General features: G+C 38.0%; 1 protein-coding gene across 22 annotated transcripts in view; it reads left to right on the top strand.

Annotated features, from left to right (window-relative positions):
- The window catches only part of LOC126267316 (longitudinals lacking protein, isoforms H/M/V-like), a 416,839-nt gene that overhangs the window by 188,588 nt on the left and 205,544 nt on the right, over positions 1 to 22,707 (top strand). For 2 of the 22 annotated variants that reach the window (XM_049972636.1, XM_049972664.1), the window contains exon 7: positions 9,276 to 9,421. The exons of the other annotated variants lie outside the window; for them this stretch is intronic. In XM_049972636.1, coding sequence (XP_049828593.1) covers positions 9,276 to 9,286 — 11 coding nt within the window. In that variant the 3' untranslated portion in view covers positions 9,287 to 9,421. Of the gene's footprint in view, positions 1 to 9,275; positions 9,422 to 22,707 lie in introns of those variants that run through there. 22 annotated transcript variants of the gene reach the window in all.

Below are 22,707 nucleotides of genomic sequence, written 5' to 3' on the forward strand. Positions count from 1 at the left end.
GGAGGATGGGTTGGCAATGGCTAACAGAGTAGCTAAAACTTTGGCCAATATTTTTATAAATTAGTTCGAAAATAAAATCTTTGATGAAAATTCTGGTGTTACATTGAAAATTACATATCACATAGATGATTCAATTTTATTGTAGAAAGGAGGCAAAAATGACATTGAGGAAGTAGCATATAAAATGAGTTCTAAGCACCCAAAGATTAAATTTGCTCAGGCATGGAAGAAGATAACTGCATAAATTAGTTAGATTTAACACTAATAAAGAAAGACAGTGAACTTGAATTTAGCATATTCAGAATAATTACATGTACAAATTTTGTCATTAATGAGCAGTCAAGTCACCCTCCACTCTACAAGTGGCTATATTTCAGTTCAGTGGTGTACAGTTTACTAAAATTGCCACTAAACCAGGAGGTAGAAGAAAAAGGAACTGGAACAAGTAAGTAGGACTCACATTGCTGCTAAGAAAAATAAGAACAGAAAATATTTAATTTTAATATACAGTGGCAAGATATTTGACAAAGTTGATAGATGTTTTCATAAAGCACATATTAAAATAGGTTTCCTTACAAATTCAGGCTCTCCTATAAAATCCGTAATAGTAGGAATAAGTTCCAGGATTCAGGTGTTATAGGATGAAATGCATTGACTGCTCTCATGATGAAGACAGGCCTGTAGCAATACCAAGGACATAGATGCTGCCACCCTTTAACTTATTAAAATTTAATAATATGTTTATAATGGCCTTTAACCTTGATTAACCGCAGATTTTAAATGAGTACCTTCAAGAACAGTATTCTTACCATACAAAAAATGATATTAATTCAGTGCTGTTCTAAATGTTTTATTCAAATGTGACAAACATACCAGATGCCAGCTGTGGGCTGTATTAAGGGGGATAGCCCTGTTTGGATGCTTGAAAAATAGATAATTTTTCATGATTCCTTTCTCCTGAGTAAAATAAAAAGTAATGTTAAATCTGATGATAGTTTTATTCCTTACACTTTTGTCTTTGAGAAATTATTTTTGTGTCCACATCAGATACTTCCTGCCACTGTTGCAACAGGTGGAAGGACCACTTGCAATCAGAGCCTTGTTCATATGGGGCAATTCTTGAAGCCTTCCTGTTGGACCTGCAACAATATTGCTTTGTGTAACCGATTTTCAATATATTTTTGATTAGCATACTTAGGACAATTGAAAAATATTAATTCCAATCAAAACTGTATGTACTGTTAGGTTACACATTCTATCAGTTTGAAAAATACAGTTTTGAGAAAAAAAGTTTTTGGTTACTTTTTGTGTAGTGAAACTAAAGATACCTCTAATCAGCAATCACTAGACCATACAGCAATGCTTCCAGATCCAAAAGGCAGTCCTCCTCCATATTCTTCATGACCATGGTGGTCCTGCAGGCCTCTTTGGTATCTTCTTTCATCTGCTGCTCTGCTCTCTCAATACACTTTTCGTCCGATTTTGTGCGAAAGTTGTAATGCGCTGGTCTGATCTCAAGTTTGAGCATGTTCGTAATTTCCATAATACCTGTTAGGCATGTGTTACAATTACACTCTGCAACATTGGCTGTGATATCGAATATTTTTCCCCTCTGTGTATGGTTTTTGGAGACAGTTTTTCACGTATCAACTTGCTACTCAATAACAGCGTTTCTAATGAATTTGGGGTGAATACTACAATAAATTACATGTCCCAGATAACAATTTTTGGCCATTACAGTCAGGTATGTTCTGGTGCACCTGATGTTTGTTTATGACATGGTATGATAACATTCTGTACTTTCATAGAACAGAGCTGATCACTTTTTATTGTTGCCTATCAATCTGATGATGGTTCATGTAGAACTGAAACTGGTCTTAAAAAAACCTAACGTAATGCAATCAAGGCGGATAATAATCTGCTCTGCTCCTCTTATAAGTTTATGACTCGGATAAAAGTACTGTATGATCCACAGAATCAAAGGCCATAGGCAAACTTAGGGAAATCCGAATGAATGTGTTTCCTTTATCCAGTCTGTGTAGCAATTTGTGGAAAAAAAAAAAAAAAGAAATGCTACTGGTGTTATTACGGATTCCCCTTTTTGGAATCCAACTTGGATATGTGTAATAAGTTGTATTTACAGTAGAAAGATTACATTTGGTCTAAAATTACTTTTTCAATAACTTGACAAGTGTCTGAGTCAATGAAATTAGTCTGTAATGATGTATGTCAGCGGTTACTCCCTTATTACACACGTGTCATGTCTCACTAATTTTTAAAAGGGTAGTTGCTATGCACTATATAGTGGGGAGATGCTGAGTTGCAGATAGGCACAACAAAAAGACTGAGCTTTTGTCCGACAAGGCCTTTGTCGAAAATAGACACCCCCCCCCCCACACACACACACAAAATTTTGTAATGATTTATCTTAAAACTATGAGTCTCTTCAGTCTCACACCCAAGTTCCTCATAGTATGTAGAAACAGTAGTATAACCCATGAAACAGGCGTGTTCAGTTTACAATTCAAAAGCTTGTGCACTTGTAGGCAGAATGTTATGTGACTACTGTTTAGGAACTACTTGCCTTCCAGCCATCACAGTTCAGAACACCAGGAATAACACTCATAAATATGATAATTTATGGAGAAATGTCTTACATTAACCATATAGAAAGCCATGAGGTATTCATTAATAAAAATCTGTGATCAGCTTCCCAGTGATATTTAATAAATAATACAATTAACTTCAAACACTAAGTGAAAATTTACTGAGAGCTCATTCTACTCTATTGAAAACTTTATGGAGGGGGGGGGGGGGGGGGGGGCAGCAGGGCAGCACATTAAACACAATTATTAAGTAATAAATTACTGTATATTGAAACAGTATAACCTAACACCATCCTGTATATGGTCAGCATATTGACATATATTCCACTGACGAAGTGTACTATAGTTCTAAAACTGACTTTTTCTCCATAACTGTGTGCCAGACCAACACTCAAACTCTGGATCTTTTGGAAAAGATCCCAGGTTCTAGTTCTTGCCTGGCACACATTTTTAATCTGCCAGGTAGTCTATATCAGTTCATTTTCCCTCCAGAGTGAAAACTTCATTCTGCAAACAGCCCGCAGATTGTGGCTAACCCATGTCCCTGCAATATCCTTTCTTCCATGAATGGTAGGCCTTTAAGCATTGCAGGAAAGCTTCTGTGAATTTTGGATGATAGGAGATAAGCTACTGATGGAAGTAAAGCTGTGAGGATGGGCTATGAGTTATGCTTGGATAGCTTAGTTGATGGAGCACGTACACACAAAAGGCAACAATCCAGAGTTCAAGTCTCAGCTAGCACACAGTTTTAATCTGCCAGGAAGTTTCATATCAGTGCACCCTCTGCTGCAGAGTGAAAATTTCATTCAGGAATGTCTAACTAGACAACCAATTGGTCTATGATTCAAATATGTGCAAATGGTGGGTTAAACTACACTCACTTGAAAATGGTGACACATCTGAAACTGTAGTTGAGAATTCAAAATAAAAGGATAAATCAATTCAAGTATAAACAGGCAATGTGGCAGACTTACCATTCAGAAAGTTTCTGTGACAATGAGGAAAAATTGTCTGAAGAAAGACAGTTACTCTCTGCAGAAGGTGAAGATTGAAGTAGGGGGCTCGAAAAGGGACATCTACTGCAGTGAGCAAAGGTAATGGTAAGCACGCATACCTTCCCACTCATTGCCTCTGCCAATTACTGCTGTGTGTAATCAAAACTGAAACAGCAGAGTTTACCAGTGAGAGACATTGTGTGTGCGCATGTGTGTGCGTGTGCGTGGGCGCGTGCTCGTTTGTGTGTGTGCGCGCGCACGTATGCGCACCTTTGTGTGTGTGTGTGTGTGTGTGTGTGTGTGTGTGTGTGTGTGTGTGTGTGTGTGCGTGTGTGTGCGTGTGCGTGCGTGTGTGTGCGTGTGTGTGTGCGCGCGCGCGCGCTCACTCACATATGCACTATTGAAGCAAGCTAGTTTCATAGTTGAGCTACATTAATCAACACCTTTTCGTATTTAGCTATCCACTGCTATGTCTTCTATAGTGTGAGAAGTTGACTTTTTTGTGCTTTTTTGGTCTCCCATAAGTTATTTTCTGTTATTGTATTAAATTAGTTAAAGTCTAGCTTCTCATGTGTTGCAAAATAGCTCTACTGTTGTAACTGGCAGAATATTCCTCAAAGCAGAAAAATGCTAAACTACACTGAATTATTTTTATTTCTTCAAATTAATTTCATTTTGTTTATTACATCAAAATAAAATAATTGCCTCACCAAAATCAAGGGAAAATAAAGTACAATTTATGGTTGAAATCAACATCTTTAAAAAGGTGGACTACATACTCAGACTAGACAAGAATAGAGAAGGAAATCAGCCATAGTCTCATTGGAGAAAAAAGAAAAACCATCTTGATATTCCCACAATGTGATCTAGGGAAATTATAGTCCTCCAAAATACGAGACAAGTGTTTTAACCACAATACTACATTACCTACACCAAGTGATTGGATGCTGTTGCTCTTCCTTCTTTCACAGTTACCTTTTTCAGCAAGCACTGTCCATTGTATGCCACATGCTGAATTTCTTTGTGTTTCAGAAATTGACATACCTTACGCATAAAATAGTTTTCGTACATGAGGCATGTACTTAAAATGACTGTGTCATGTGAGGATTTAGGGAACAACTCATTGTAATAAGAGGTGATTGCCTACACTTTGTAGATACATTGGTTTCTGTACTAGTAATGTTTATTAGCTACACATTCAAAGACATTTTCAAAGGTTGCATATAAGGTGTACGGGGTGATTGGTGGGTGGGGCAAAGATCCACATTTTACTCAATTGATTTTTTTGTAGCATAGGGTGCTACGTATCCATACAAAAAGGACTGTAATAAGTAGTCTATAGATCTTTCATGGCTCAGTGACTTAATGCCAGACTTCAAATCCAAGTTTATGGGATTAGATCTCCATTTAGTCCAGGATATTTTTCTGTCACTTGTCCTTATTTCAGTTGTGTCACTGATTTGTTAATGTGGAAAACTTCAAGTTGTTTTTATCTCAAAAACTATGTTAAACTATAGGTCCTTTTATATTGTCTTGATAAGTCAGTCCAAAGGTCAGAGAAAGGCAAGGATGTACTATGTTGTACAAGACAATGCCTAGTAAAGCACTGTGGTCTCCAAAACAACCTTCAGGTCAAAGATTCTTTACCTTTACTTTTATGCATGTCATAAAGAAAGGTTCTGCTGAGATGATGATGATGATGTTGGTTGTGGGGTGCTCAATATCATGGTCATCAGCACCTGTACAAGCTCCCAATCTTTCCATTTCCAGTCTCGCCTTGTCTTGAATGATGGTGAGATGACGGTGACAACACAAACACCCAGTCCCCTGATGGAGAAAATGCCCAACCTGGCCAGGAATCGAACTCGGGACCTCATGTTCAGAGGCAGCTATGCTAGCCACTAGACCGCAAGCTGCGGACTTGTGCTGAGATGTGGGATACTCTGTGGACAAAGATAAAACATTGGTCAGCATGGATGATGGCCCCATAAGATGATCAAGTATGTACAGTGCAGACATTTTCCTAACTCTTCAGACATTGCCTGAAAACACAGTAAATTCATATGACAGGATATTGTATAAAAAATATATGATCACAAACAATAGCACATTTCACATTTAGTGAAAACATTGGCCAAGTTCACTCTGACTGTAAGAAGTAATTAGTATTGAAAAGTCCCAAATTGCTTTGAAGTGGTTTTGATAACTTCCTTTGCAATGTTTGATAAATTGAAGAAAGATTCTTCATCTGTTGGTGTGAATCGTATTGCTGTGGAGTCCTCCAGTAAAGTATACACTCATATCCATCACTGTGGTGACTGTCATTTTCCAATGTAAAGGCAGTAGGTCGTTGTAGTATATCCATAGACTTAAACCAGAGCAAAGACAGCAGCCTGTGTCCTGTCACTGTCGATTCTGCTTTCAGATATGTTTGCTGAATGGTCATTTCTGTCATCAAATAACACTCTGTAACCTGATTCACTAGAGATGTGTTCCACAGTCCTCTTTTGAAGCCACACATTTGGTTGGAAAAAGTTTGTCTGACCTTCCTTCATATATTCTTCCTCGTCTCGATTGCTGTTTTCTGTTGCCTCTTCTTATAGTCTCTGTATTTTGCGTGGATGTGAAGCACATAGATTTGACACCCCTGCCAGTATTTTCACTTCTGTCTGATACACTTTAGATCTGATTTGATATCACCTGGTGGAACATAAATTGCAGATTGTCAAATATTATTTCAAAGTCCAGCAGAAGCATGTCTAAAATGGTCATTGGAAGTCAAAAAGGCAGGTAAGGACCTATACCAGTGATGATTAATTATGAAACAGAAGCTCAGATTGTTTTTTTCAGGCATAATTAGACCTCAGATTATCATTAAATACCATAAGTTGCAGACAGGTGAAATTGAAACACTTACACATTAGCAGCCTTCATCAGCAAAAGAAAGAGGAAGACACCCTTCATTCACACAAGCAAGCACACCTCACATACACATGATCGCCAGCTCTCAGCAGCTCTGACCAGAATGTAATGCCTAATCAGTGTGTGACATTGTCCAGTGCTCACACAAGTCTAAGTTTTGTTACCATTTATTACTGTTATAATGTCTCAAGCTGAGTGTGTAAATGTTATTGCATTTCAGTCAGGTGATTGCTTGTAGGGAGATATTGTCATCTAATATCAATAGGGGGTTTGGATTGGTATTCTTTCTGAAGTGCTCGAAACATACAAGAAATGTGTCTATGTTCATGTAATGTATCTTGATTGAGGTGCTCAGTTTCTGATGTGGGATATCTAGCTGTTGAAACTTGATTATATAGAGCAAACTATCAATTAATTAGTAAAGTTGGTGTCTGGAAGTTGGCAAAAAAAATTGCTGCATCTTTTTCTGAAAAGTGCTGGTTGTGGTGGAGCAATATTTTAAGTGTTTACATTTGAACTATGCACAGGTTGCTTAGCTATATTCTACTGTGATAGACAGCTATTAGCCAACAACAGGGAATATCTTACTGAAGTTATTGCAAGAAGCATTTGGACAAGATTTTTATTTGATTTCTATCCCCCTAGTTGCATGTGAGGAACAATATGATAAGTATGTACAAAAGGTGAAGGTTAGCAGCAATAAGAAAACATCACTCATAGAACTTCATTATGTTGATCAAAATATGGATTTATTCCACTAAAAAGTATAAATAAAGAGAAATATTTTAGTGATGTCTACTTAAATAAAAGACAGTGGAATGGTTGGAGGCTTGAAATGTATGTTTGTTTCTTGCAAAGAAATTTAAACTCTTAAGACAAAACTGAGAAATGGTTTGACACAAAAATTTAGCAATTTTTGTGTGTTGAAGTATTTTATTATTTCTAAGCAGGTTATATACTAAATAAATATTTCTGTAAAGAGTGATGAATGTTATTAAATGTAACTGTTTTTGTGGATGAAATATGCTGGCACTGTATTAATGATAATTTTGTAAAATGTGTCTCTCCATTTTGTGCAGTTTTTTCATAATAAATTAATATATCTCCTTTTTTAGAATTGTTCTGTTCTTTTATTTGTCAAGATTTTATAATAATCTTAACTCTTACAAACTTTAACTGCACATTTGAAAACATTTGTATTGTATGGTTCTTGTTTATGTATTTTTAAAGTAGTCTGGTAAAAGAAATGTAATTACATAATGGCATGGAGTGTCTTGATTTTTAAAAAAAAAATCTGGTAATTGTTGTGTGAAGTTAACTGAGTCTTTTAGGTTCCATCACTCAGAGAAAGATATGGCTGAAAACACTCACATACAGCACTAAGATTATATTTTCCTAGAAAGCTTTTAATAAAAGTCATCTTTAATTTTGCAAAGCGAGTGTTGATGTGTGTGATTTCTACAATTTGTAGCACAATACATTGCTTTCTGTGGGGTTTAACAACAAAGTACATAGGTTTATTCTCCTCATCATCAAAATACAGTACCAACCAGAAATTAGCAGCTGGCTGCAAAACCAAAACGCTTTCCAACAATCTGAAGGAGCTTTCTTTTAATTGTGTGTATAGTAAATATGCATTCGAATTGCGTGCACTTGACAGCATGTGTCAAAATTTAATTGTGGTATCCTAAAACAAATTTAGTTGCTAGGTGTAAATAAAATAGAAAGAAACTTCCACATGGGAAAAATATATTAAAAAACAAAGATTCCAAGACTTACTAAGCGGGAAAGCGCCGGCAGACATGCACAATGAACAAAACACAAAAACACACACACAGAATTACTAGCTTTCGCAACCGATGGTTGCTTTTTCAGGAAGGAGAGGGAAAGACGAAAGGATGTGGGTTTTAAGGGAGAGGGTAAGGAGTCATTCCAATCCCGGGAGCGGAAAAACTTCCCTTAGGGGGAAAAAAAGGACAGGTGTACAATCGCATACACACATGCACACACATCGGATGGATATGTGTGCGTGTGTGTGTATACGATTGTACACCTGTCCTTTTTTTTCCCCCTAAGGGAAGTCTTTCCGCTCCCGGGATTGGAATGACTCCTTACCCTCTCCCTTAAAACCCACATCCTTTCGTCTTTCCCTCTCCTTCCTGAAGAAGCAACCATCGGTTGCGAAAGCTAGTAATTCTGTGTGTGTGTTTTGTTCATTGTGCCTGTCTGCCGGCGCTTTCCCGCTTGGTAAGTCTTGGAATCTTAGTTGCTAGTTGCATTGAAATGTGTGGCTTGTCGTAGTCATGTTTTCAAACCTGTACACCATCAGCACACTTAACAGAATAAGATTCATTTATCTCAGATGAAAATGAATTCCTTTTCTTTTGTGTATCAATTGAAAAGATTTATCATTCTAGAATTTTTCAAATGTGACAGAATTTGATAGTGAAAGTGCGATTGTTGTTTTGGGTTTTCTCATTGGAGGCAAGAACACTTTATATGACACTTGAAAACATTAAATTCAAATAATTGTGTAATAGTTTTGCAGAAATGGTTACTGCTGTGTCCAGTTTCATTGTGGTTAAATGATCCCTCTCTGCCTGTGAATGAAATGGGACTTTGTGGGTTTATGTAAAAATATTATATTAAAGAAACAAAAACATGAAACACCATTCAACATAAATGTTGTGATAGATTTAACCAAAGTACCTAAAGAGACTATTTGAAAGATCTGATTTTTCTCTACGAACAGGAGACAATTAGAGAAAGGAAATGTTTTACAGAAGATTGAAAAGAGTCAATCAACACACAGGATAGATGTAAACCACTAATTAGTAAAAAGTGAGGCAGAACTACTGGGACTGAAGTTATTATATGCTTGAGGAAATTTATAAATATGTAAGTACTTTATAAATGACACACTTTACATAAAGATTACACTCTCCATTTGTATGTACAACAACAAAATAAATAAATATTATCGTATGATATACTATTTTCATCTTGCCAGTTATTTTTCTGTAAACCCATTTGACAACCGTACATGCCTCAATCCTCGTGCCGCATAAGTAGCGACGCATTATCTACTGGAGAGCGTGGTTTTTCCTGCATGGGTCATTTGTGACATAACCAGTGGATAGGTGTGGAGTGATGTGAGCTGAGGTCACTACACTGCATCCCCACATGGGAAAGGGGGCAGGGGGGAGGGGCAGGGGTGTTTAAACTTGAGCTATTAAATGTCCATTGTATCAAAATGAAATTGAACTTTTTAGACAGTAACGAGTATATGTTGTAGCTGTAGGCTGGTGGATCAGTTGGTGTTGTGAACTGACTATTGCCTTTGGGCAGGTGGTGGCCATTCAGTTTCCAAATGGGCAGCATAGCTCTGGATGTGGTAGCAGTGTAGGTAGCTGCAGTGTGGCGAGTGTTCTGCGTCTGATGGTGGCATGCATTTTAGCGACATCTTTGGCACTTAGGTTGGCTAGCTTGCACTAGTTGATGAACACACAGTGCCTACTCCTTTAATGTGGAGAGTGAATGTCCTATCATATGGTCGTGTAAGTGTTTATGGTCCTTGGTTAATCTGGCTCCAGTGATCTGCTCAGTGGGCCACATCTCAGGAGAACTACTTTGCTACCGTCAGGTCTTTGAAAACAAAAGCAGCTGTGTAGTCGCACGTCCCACTCGGGGTGCATGGTTTCCATTTGACTCTGTAGATGCACAAAGAAATCTGGAGTAGAGCATGGGAGTCGGATTGTTGTTATTGTTATTGTTGAAAAACTCTCCTGGTTGAAGCAGAGGTTCGTCGTACTCCAGCTCTACTGGGGAGGACAGCCAAAAAGTAAAATGCAAATTGCACATGCCACATTCTCAGTTCCAGTGGGAATACCTCTGGGCTCATGGTTATCTGTCTATCACTGTGAGGCATTACCAACAGCTATATGTGACAGGTGGTGATCATACCAAGTCTAGGTTGACATGTGAGAATTGTGCCTGTGGATTGTTGAAACTCACAAGCAGAGCTCATGGAGGGGTGAAAAAATATGTAGACCACAACACGCAAATATCCATACTTTCTTCATACACTATTTAAGAATGAGTGAGCTTAGAGATGTGCAACAAACTTTATGCATAATATCAAATGCGTGAAAAACTTTTTCTCACTGACAAGCCCCACAAGATGATGAAAGGGAAAGAGTTTATTGCTTAATAAATTTTCCGTGATCATACAACAAGAGTGCCTTATGAAGCCTGATGTTTTAAGTTATTACTTCTTTATAACTAACTGTATTTGGGAAACATTTTGCAGACAGTGTTCACGTGTACCACTGAATGTACCAGCAAAATAATATCATTGTACAGCACATAGTTCCGTATATATGACATCATAATCTCTGAGATGTGGGAAAAAGCACTGGACCATATGTGATGTTTACATTTATTAATTTTTTGTAACTGAATCTATTCACAACACATTTTGCGGACATCAGATGTTAGGGAATGTACCTACAAACACACATCATTGTATAACAAATAGTTTAGGTGATATAATGTCAAATACTGAGGTACATGAACAGTCATCGCATCATCCTTGGTATTTTAATTTATTACTTCTTTACTACTAAGTGGGTTCACAACACATTTCACAGATGGTACCCATGTATACCACTGGATGCACTTGCAATATTGTATCATCATACAACACATAGTTCAAGAAATATGATGTCATAAACATTGACCTGTTCGAAACTGAAACTCCAGGGCAAAATTAGCTAGAGATACATGTGAAATATATGTACATATTTGTGTGAAATAAATTTGAAATGCACATATGTGGCCAAGGCATGGGTAAAAAGCTCATGCTAAACCCCTGGAATGATTTCAACCTAATTTGTTAGGCATACACGCATAGATTTGGGGGGGGGGGGGGGGGGAGGGTGGGATTGGAGGAGGCACCATGAGGGAGTTATCCTAGTGTGGTGGAAATCATTAGATATGACATGCATGTACAGACAAACAAATGGTTACAATTTCAGAAAAACTGAATGATTGTTCAAGAGAAAGATCTTCACAAATTGGGCAAGTCTGTAACATGCTGGCCCACGTTTGGCTCTTATGCAAGTAATTATTCGTCTTGGCATTGATTGATAGAGTTGTTTGATGTCCTGAGAGATGCCGTGCCAAATTCTGTCCAGTTAGTGTGTTAGATCATCAAAATCCCAATCTGATTGTAGGGCTCTGCCCTCAATGCTACAAATGTTTTCAATTGGGGAGAGATCCAATGACCCTACTGGCCAAAGTAGGATTTGCCATGTAAGATAACAAGCAGTAGAAACTTGCTGAAATATAAGCTCAGGACTGCTTGCTATGAAGTGCAACAAAGTAAGGCATAGACTATCATTGACTTACTCTGTGCTATTAGGGTGCAATGGATGACAACCAAAGTGGCCCAGACCATCACTCCTGGTTGTCAGGCTGTATGATGGGTGACAGTCAGATTGGCATTCCACTGCTGTCCATGACGTCTCTGGACATGTCTTCAGCCTAGAATCTCATTGATTCGAGAAGAATTGTCTTTAGTGATGAGTTCTCCTTTGAAGTGAGACCCAATGATCACTGAAGACTTGTCTATAGACGCCTCTGTGAGCAGTGGCAAGCAGGGTACCAGTTGGCAACTGTCCATGTGTTGAGTCCTCCATAGTTGCCACAGGGATGTCACCCAACTGCTTTCTATGGTATAGATAAAGGGGGGAAGCACAGTTGCTTTCTGATTGCCATGCTCTTCCTGCTTGGATCATTCACTTGTTCTGCTCGTGATGCGGAGTTTGTTGGGGGCTAGCTGTCTGAACAGCAAGAAAATGGGAGGAATGGTCTAGATGGAAAGCATTGTTGAGTGGTGGAACAATGACAGCACTCAGGTGGGTCCTGTAACTGGTGAAAACTTGTTTAGCAGCTCCGCCAGTGCTGACCATGAACCTTTATGTAGCTTAGAGCAAACCATTTGCCTCTGCTAAGCTGTAATACCCACGAGGTCACAGTTGTCACAGAAGTTTCCTAGGAAACCCACATACGTTTGACCTGGTATCCCCCAGAAACTGCAGTTTAGTGTTCCTTTTTTTTTAACCAGTGAATGTCACAGTAGTTGACTGGGCTGGTAATGCTGGAAGATTTGCCCATTGGGCATGGGAGGTTACTGTTCACTTCTTGTAGCCAGAGAGACTAGTGACAAGCCATCACAATCAGTCTTTGCAAACATTATAAAAAAATTCATGATGCTGCAAGTGTAAAATATAAAATATGCCAGCAAAAATGAATGTAATCTGATGGGAGAAATACAGCATTTTAGAAGTGGTAGCACACAATCCACACACCACTACAAGACGTCTTGAATGTGCGAGTGGGGCTAGGCAAAGAATTATTGTGTGAATACTATATTCCAATGCACTGTTATCCTTTCTACATTTTGTTTCATCAACAGTTTCTTAGCAATGACTTTTGAAATAGATTTCAGTTCTCCACATGGTGTCTGTGAAAACTGAAAATTTATGCAACCTTTCTATGCAAATTTTCTTTCTCTACATGTGAAGCATCATTGACAAACTATGCTAAGTCATTCATCACACTATGCACTACTGGTCAGTTGAAAGTACACACTGAGTGATGTGGATAAACATCTATCCTGGTCTTTCAATTTGTGGTGTGGCCTATTCAAGCATCACTTCTTTAGTTCCTGTTTTATTGATGGGACTGTAAATATTCCGTAAATATCTAGTCCCAAACATGTATGTTGTCACAGTTTTTGGAAGGCATCCCACAAGACCTAAAATAATATATATGATACCAAGATGATGGATGTCCTGCCAATTTCAATAATTACAGACCTTCTTAACAAACTACTCAGTCCTTTGGAAACACATAATGGCCTGCACCCAAATTGACTTACAGCTCTGATCTTTTATCTGTGGTGAAAATTAAAATAAGAGTTCTACAAAGAAACACTGATGGCTTCTAAAGACATGAAATGGCATGTAACAATGGGTTGTGCTGCGATCAGTCCAAATGAAATTCAGCATCCAGTATTGTCTATCCATAATTGCTTTATAGCATGTATCAGTACTGCAGGTTAACATTTTGAGCACTTGATTTAGAGTCATAATAATAAACAACACATGAGCTGTACATGAGTTATGTGCTTTGTGGCACTGTTGATCTTTTTGCTGTTTCATCAAGTTCCTCATATTTTATGTCATTGAAGCCCTCTTTAGAGGTTCTTTTCTGTGCCAAAAGAAACTCACATAGATGTACTAACAGACAGTGTCATCATTCAGCAGCTGTAAATGTAAAAAAAATAATTCCATGTTCAGAAAATTCATGAAATTGATTGCTACAAGTCAGTGAAAAGTGCACTTCGATGTATTGGATGTTTCAAAATGAAGATCGAGGTTTCAGCACTTTGTAGCATTCTTCACATTCAACTTACAATTATGAACAGTACATCAAATGAGAGAGGAACTAAAGCAGTTTTTCTCACAGGTGTTCAATGCGAGTACCATTCATCACATGGCACACTTCAAATCGATAGGTGAGTTTCTCATGTTGGTTCTTCCTGAACCGTAATCACTGTGTCTAGAGTAATTGTTGCAACAACTGTTTCAAACCTGTTCTTAAGTCATATATTAAAAACAAAGATTCCAAGACTTACCAAGCGGGAAAGCGCCGGCAGACAGGCACATGAACAAAACACACAAACACACACACAGAATTATGAGCTTTCGCAACTGGCAGTTGCTTCGTCAGGAAGGAGGGAGGGAGAGGGAAAAATGAAAGGATGTGGGTTTTAAGGGAGAGGGTAAGGAGTCATTCCAATCCCGGGAGCGGAAAGACTTCCCTTAGGGGAAAAAAAGGACAGGTGTATACTCGCACACACACACATTGAAAATGTCTGCTTGTGTCTGTGTATGTGCGGATGGATATGTGTGTGTGTGTGTGTGCGCGAGTATACACCTGTCCTTTTTTTCCCCTAAGGGAAGTCTTTCCGCTCCCGGGATTGGAATGACTCCTTACCCTCTCCCTTAAAACCCACATCCTTTCATTTTTCCCTCTCCCTCCCTCCTTCCTGACGAAGCAACTGCCAGTTGCGAAAGCTCGTAATTCTGTGTGTGTGTTTGTGTGTTTTGTTCATGTGCCTGTCTGCTGGCGCTTTCCCGCTTGGTAAGTCTTGGAATCTTTGTTTTTAATATATTTTTCCCATGTGGAAGTTTCTTTCTGTTTTATTTACTGTCCTTAAGTCAGGTAGATCAGCTGGTAGCACAGGCACATACACATGATCTGTTATGAACCCCCAAAGGTAAAAATCACATGGTGTCACACTGAGTGGACATGGAGGCCATGCAAAGCAAGCTGTGTCATCCGGCCCCTTGCAGTCAATCCAGCAGTTGGATATGACATCAAAGGAACCAACTGTTACTGAATTATGCCAGTGGGGCAGCGCAACATCTTGCTACCAAATGAAGTTCTGAGGTTCAGCTTCTTCCAATTGAGGAAAGAGATGTAGTTTAAGGAAGTCTTGTTGTTACCGTATTACGCTATGGGGATTTGCTGAGCCACAGGTGTGCACATTATGTGAGGTCACATTTCCACTTACTTGAAATATTGATTCGTCACTGAAGGCAACACAATCCAGAAAATCTTCATTGTCATGCAGCAACATTTAGTGTGCAAAGATGACTCACGAGAAGCAGTGCATATACATTCAAAACTGTTCCTGTTGCTCTTTCATTTGATGTATTATTTATAATTGGAAGTGAACATAATAAATGCTACAAACCCTTAAGACCATAGTATTCATTTTGAAACACTCAGTATTTACTCATTCTGGATATATTTTGGGTGGCCTGTTTAAGTTACCTCACCTTCTGTATTTACAATTTTTTGTTCTCTTGCAGGAATAATGTTTTGCATTTTCTTGTATTTTGAGGAGAAAAAAAACCACCAAGTGATAACTAGACATATACCTGTTAAGTGTGGGAGCTGTATTAAAAATTTTCAAATTTCATCCTTGGTATGCCTAGAATTCTGTTTTGACATCTTAAAATTGTTTTTCTTGTACACTTTGTCCAGTGAACAGGTTTTTTGTAGTTTTGTTGGGCTTAATGCTTGCACACATTTGTATCAGTAGCCTGTTGAAATTTATGGAAGTAAAACAATACCAAAATATGTTGGCTAAATTATTGTGAGATAGGAAAATCCATGACGGAATGTAACAATGTTATGAAAGGAAAGTTGCCACTCATCATGTAGCAGAGATGCTGAGTCGCAGAGAGGCACAACAAAAAGACTGTCACAAATAAGCTTTCAGCCAACAAAGCCTTTGACGGAAATAGACAAGAAACGCCTCATTGGCCGAAAGCTTATGTCTGATAGTCTTTTTGTTGTGCCCATCTGCGACTCAGCATCTCTGCTGTATCGTGAGTGACAACTTTTCTTTTCATAATATTGTTATTGTGGGATTGATTTCATGTAATACTTATGTAACAACCTGAGTAAAGATAACCAAAATGAATGTGACATAAATAAATTGAAGAGAAAATGTCATGGATACTGTAGGTAGTACGCTTTGTGGACATAGATACTAAAACTAAATTACGCATGAGAATAATGCAGCATAAGCACAACATCTGTTTTTAATACAAGGAGAAGCCTATAATTTTTTAATGAAGTAAATCCAAAAAGATACATTGCTGCACTTGACTGACTATCAGTTCCAGTCAGTTCATTCATTATTGACAAGTGATAGGGCACAGATGAGAAATTATCATAATGTTTGCCTGGCAGGCAACAAAAAATTTTTCTTGGTTTACACCATTCCTTAATGTGCCAGGATTCATTTTATTCCTAGTGTGTAGGTGGCGTCAGTGCAGTAACTACGGTGGCACTTGAATGAACAACTGTATACAACAAGTGTGCATTTGACTAGTCAGTCGTGAACTGGGGTAAAAGCGCACGTATTGTGTCACTGGCTTTTGTGTTGCGTGCTCCACTTGCTAACTGTTTGTACGGTAAATGTCGAAACTAAACACGATGAATAATAAGTCGCATGATTAGGCAAGATGGCGAAACCAATGTCGGATAAAGGTTTTCATGGTGTGAAGTGTATCAAATTACTTTGTGACATAGTGGAATATATTATGTGGAATGTTATCATATAATACAGAATATTCCATAAAATTTAAACAACACTCTTTATGTCCCTGTGTAACTACAACGATTAAAGTCTGGGCACTTTGAAAATACCCCACAAAGTTTGGTCTACAGTACAGATCAGTTTGTCACCACAGACAATTTTCCTCCAGTCACATTTGGCTTTGCCAACTCACAACCAAACTGTGACATTTCAACCTAACCTAGACCTCAGGCTACACTACAGAACAGTGTGTTTCCCTTGACTCACAACCGGTGGCTTCACCAGCTCACAGCGAAACTGTAACTTTGTAATAGGAAACAAGATTTCAAAACATCTTGACATATTCTGAGAAACATACAGTACAAGAAATACATACAAAAACCAGCAACTAAATTTATAACTACTTTATAATTCATAATAGCCAGATCAACAATCATCTGTCTTGCACTATCTATGTGGATAACCAGTTCAAGTCTTCCCCCAAAAAAGTCATTAGATTTAGTGATTCTCATAGGCTTGTGTATACTGTCACCTGATTGGCAGTGACCAGCGGAAACAAATTCCCAACAGCAGCACACATCGGAAGAGCCGGCAATGCTGTAAGTGCATTTTAACCGTAAGCAGGCAGTGTCCAGTAGCAGGCAAGTGGCTGTAGTGTGCTGAGCATTGTTCTGACACAAATTTCAATTGATCAGCATCTCCAAATCAAGTATTTAAGATATTCTGGAGGATGCTTTGAAGAAGAGAAAAGTGGGTGCAAAGTTTGCCCCCACACCTAGAATCTTGAATAAAAAGATGACATGTGGGCACCTGTTGCGACTTGAGTGAAATGCAAAACACAGATATTTCTTTCTGGAAAAAATCGTCATTGGTGGCAATACTTCGTCTTATCAATATGAACCTACCACAAAACGACGAAGGCAGAAATTCACATGAAGAGACAATACTTTGATGACATAACTGACATTCGAACGAATAAGATGCAAGAGTTGAACAACATCCTAAAGAAGGACTTATCTCACAATTTCATAATTTTGTATGAATGGTTGTGGTTTATGCTCAAATATGAGGAAGACCTTGTAGAACACCTGAGGCATTAAAAACCCACCATGTTAAAGAATCTGTAGGTAGTGTAGCATCAAATACTATTTGTACAACATCTAGTGGCTTTAGCTTTATTAATTTATTTGTTTATTCCATTTGAGAAGTAATAGGGTTTTGACTACTAAGTTACTCTGACCAAATAAAATATCTTACAGTAATTACTTTCAAAACAAACAATTGTAATCCTCAAATGAGTGACATTGTGGAAAAAATATTAGACTGTCATATAGTAAGGTAATGAAAAAAAGGTGTTGTTGTAATTAGATTCTCCCTGGTGAACTGTAGGGGGTGTGATGTGTGGTAACAGTTGAGCCATCGCTTGTTCTTCTCTATTATATACAGTCATATCTCAAGGAAATAACCATTTTTTGAAGTTTAAGTTGGATCTCTTAACTCTAGAACTAAACCTATCTAAGACGTTACCAATGTTCTGTGCTGCATCATGTCCTGGTTGGAGACCTGTTGAGGCCAGCCACCAGGAAAGTAGTAGCATCTGGTCTTCGAGTACACTATTGTCTGAAATTATGGTGGATCACATAGGCTTTCAGTGGAATGTGAAAAGCTTCATGAGGATTGCAGTAATGAGATGGCTGGTTGATGTCAACTTAGTGCATCTGTACACCACATATGTACCTCAATCCTCTCATATCTGACATCAGTATCTCACATACAGTCTTGAGGTGTTATGCCAGCTGAAAAATAGTGTTAATCATAGTTCTTTGGTGTTAGGCAGGGGATAAATAGCCCATCTGTTTTGTTTAATGCATAGTCTACTTGTTAAGAATGGCATGACCTGTACTCATCAGGACATACATGTTCTGCTGCATAGTACCATAATGAGAGTCTATGAAGGCTTACAGTTTATTGCTGATACTTCATATTTGAGATGCACATACTTTTTCTCGTTTGTTACTGGTCTGTAAAAAGCTACTTCTAGATATTTTGGAGCTATGTAGTTATCCCCCTCCCATCCCACTCGGAAGTTTCCTTGTTCCTTAGTTCTTCTTTAGGTAGAAAGCTCATATTTTTGTTTTATAGAGATGAGCTTTAGTGGTTTGGTTTGTTGCTTGGACTGGGTTTCATCAATACTATACACACCCATTTGTGTAAAGTTTGTACATGGTCTGCACGAGTAGAGCATTTAGTATGTTTAGGGGACAATGAACTGCTTAACCTTTCAAAAATGAAAATTCATAGCTTTTGGCACTATGGGTTGTCATGGTTCAGATATGATGATGAATCAGCATTTCACATTTCACAAGAAATGTAACACCATGTAGTACGTTACAAAAGGGATTCAAAATTTTGATTTCCAACTTTATTGCAGAGTGCACATAAGAGATTGGTGCACACATTACAATAAATGTGAGAGGGCATTCAAGATTTCAGTGATAACATGGATTGATGCAGTAAGTACCTTCTCTGATTGTCAGAGAAGCATACACCAACATGCTCTTCGTAGTACCCCTTAGAAAATAGCAGAGAAGTGTAAGATGTAGTGGCCATGTAACAGATCCTTTTCTACCTGTTCAACAATTTGTCTTTATGACATCTGGGTGGTGACACATATTTGCATCAATATGTACTGTGGCTTTGTAGCCACACTACCTGATTCACCTGTAGTAGCAACTCCTCCAATAGGATAGGGGGGACATCTCTGAGAAAAAGAGTTAGATCAGTTTTGTTAGCCTAGTTGGCATTAGATACGGCTCAACAAACTGATCTCAGTTCGTATCTTCATAATGAGTTTTATGGGGTTACTTCTACCACTTATGCATGTGAACTTTTGTCTGCCCAAATATGAGTACTCTACAAGTTCACATCTTGAGTGAATATTCTTTCACCAGTAAATAACATCAAAGTTGGGAATTTAGGTTGGAGCATGAAGCACTGTAAATACCATTGCCAAAACTGTATTGAACATGGGTGTTCTCCCTTAACATTGTCTGGCTGAGCATTCCGCACATTGTGTGACTATAGTTCTTGTTCACAAAGAATTCTTCAGACAGTATTGAGATGGGCACAACACATGCACCACTTGGCAACTACAAATGATATTGTACTTGGAGATGTAAATTCCTCATAAATTATAATGTTTACATTTAACAAACCTTGATTTTGCCAGTATATACACAGCTGATAGCATTAGATGACAGAAGTAAAATAAATACTCTGTTCAAAGTATTGGATAAAAACCACAGCTGAGTTGTGTAACAGGAAGAGCATTGGTTTCTCTTTTCCTCCTAACATACTTAAGTATACACAAAGTAACTTAGATGTAATTTCCATAACTATCAATATTTGTAGATTAGCAATGCACATAATTTGTTGTTAGTACACTTTGCAGAATTAACATGCAGTGACTGCTTCTGTCAAGTTTATAATGCAATTTAATCTGGTCTGTTTGTTGGATGCTACCCAGTGAGACATTACATTTCAGATTACACGACTCTGAAGAAGGGTATAAAAGGAATAAGGACAGAATTACAATAAGGGTTTGCAGCAATGTATCTGGCAAACATAAAGTTTCTCTACAAGTGAAATGGCACCATTTCAGAGACTTTACTGGTCTGTTTGCTCCAATGTGGCCATCTGCTTTCTGTTGTAGTAAATACCTGCACCTGAGTTTCAGGCTGGATCCCCCATTTATGTTCAGTGCTGAGGTGCTATTCCAGAACATGGGAAGTCTTGGCAATTCTGTTCATGTGTAATGGATAGTTTAAAGGAGACTGGGGGTTCAGTGAGAATTTGCATCAAAGAGGGAGGCATGCCAGGGTAATCCATGCTGTTGCGTGACCCGCTGTGCTGAGGAGGCTTAGTGATTAATGCACCTGCCTAGTAATCAGGGAACCTGGGTTTGATCCACAGCCTTGGTACAAATTTTCTCTCACTGCTTCAGTATATGTACATAAAATTTCTCTCATAGTAATGGGGAAAACAAAAGGTTTCCGTATGTCTGTTGACTGACAGTTCTACATACATCTGAGTGTAGAAGAACTGGTCACTGATGGCATAAAAATGAAGGGGGAGGTGGAGTGGGGGAATTACTGCCTAACATAATGGAACTGTTGCAGCCAATACAGCAAGTAGTCTGGAAAAAAAGTGTGTGTATGACAGACAGATACTGGATAAATTTGTTGGCTAGCAGTGGGAAAAAAGTATGATCATGCTTTTCTAATCTGTAGAAGTCAAAGCTTCAAAGAGCAGTTTAACAGAATGGATAGAATCATGAAAAGAAAGGAGTGTGAAAGATGAACATGAACAAAAGTAAAACAAGGGTAAGAGTGTGTAGTTGAATTAAACCGGGTGGAGGGAATAAAATGAGTTCTGCTGTTTGGGCACCAGTATAACTGATAATATCCTAAGTAGAGAAGATATAAAATGCAGACTGCAATAGCATGGAAAGCGTTTCTAAAGAAGAGAAATCTGTTAACATTTTGTATTAATTTAAATGTAAGGAAGTTTTTTCTGCTGGTGTTTTTCTGGAGTGTAGCCTTGTATGGAAGGGAAACATGGGCAGTAAACAGTTCAGACAAGAAGAGTTTAGAACTTTTGAAATGTGGTGAAGAATTTCAATGATTAAAGAGGTTAATCAAATGAGGAGATACTAAAAAGAATTGGGAGAAAAAGAAATTTATGGCACAACTTGACTAAAAGGAGGTATTGGCTGATATGACATATCCCAAGGCAACAAGGAATTTTTAATTTGGTAGTAGAGGGAAGTATTGGGAAGGTGGTGAGGGGGAGCGGGGTTATAGAGGGATACCAATGCTCAAAAACAGTAAACAGGTTCAAATGGATGTTGGCTGCAGCAGCTATGCAGAGATGAAGAGACTTGCACAGGATAGATTGTTGTGAAGAGTTGCATCAAACCTGTTTTGGGACTGAAGATCACAACAAAAAACATGAATGATACAATTTATGTTATTGCATCTGTGCATGGTAATTTTACTGACTCAACTATCATGATGTCCTGAATAAATCCATGAACATGAACAGCTATTTGTGACTCCACTGTCACACTTTGAACATTGTCAACCCATCGGAGTTCGTTAAAGCATTTGCAAACATTCCAGGATGCTCAGGCTTGAAATGACAGTGATGCTATTTGTTTTATTATAACTCTTTATGATTAAGTTATTGTTGTTATTGTTCATATGCACACAGTGGTGATAGTGACAACTGATATGCAGACGAAGTTGATTCTCAATCTGAAAACATTATGACACAACACAGCTGGACAAAATAGTGGTTTATTTGGAATGCCAGGTACATTTAACTTCTGGCAAAGTAATGCTGATGAAATATCTATATGCTTATGCTGGACATAAGTTACATACAAATCTGGTTAAAGAAGTGCTTACTGATTATTTCAGGTTATAAGAATCACTCTGTTTTCTGCAATATCTCATCAGACTTTATGTGGAAATAATGTATAATTTACATGTTTACGTGAAAATAAACCTAGTGTGTCTGTTTGTGTCATTTAGCCCATGTCATTCTAATTTTTTCTGGATTACTGCATATTTGATAATCTGGATGACATCTAGTCCCACCTAATCCGGTGAAATGAGACTCAAGTGGTATGAATTTTAAGTATTGCAACCTACAAGCCTTATTACTTCATTTTCTACATCCAAGAAGTAAGTAAATTTAAAGCTAATGTTACAACACAGACAGAGACCACAAAGATTCGCGCAAAAGCCAGTAAAGCAGAGCCTTGATGATTCGAGGTGAATGGGACTGGGACCAGCTTGAACTGTTGAAAACTCAGACTCTCAAAATTTATATCAGAAAAATAAATAAAACAATGGTGAAAAGAATATAGACATCAAAGTATGAACTTTATTAAAACAGTGTTATTGCAGGCGTTTATATAGGCAAAATAATGGTTTCA

This window comes from Schistocerca gregaria, chromosome 1, assembly GCF_023897955.1.
Source record: "Schistocerca gregaria isolate iqSchGreg1 chromosome 1, iqSchGreg1.2, whole genome shotgun sequence".
Lineage (NCBI taxonomy): Eukaryota > Metazoa > Arthropoda > Insecta > Orthoptera > Acrididae > Schistocerca > Schistocerca gregaria.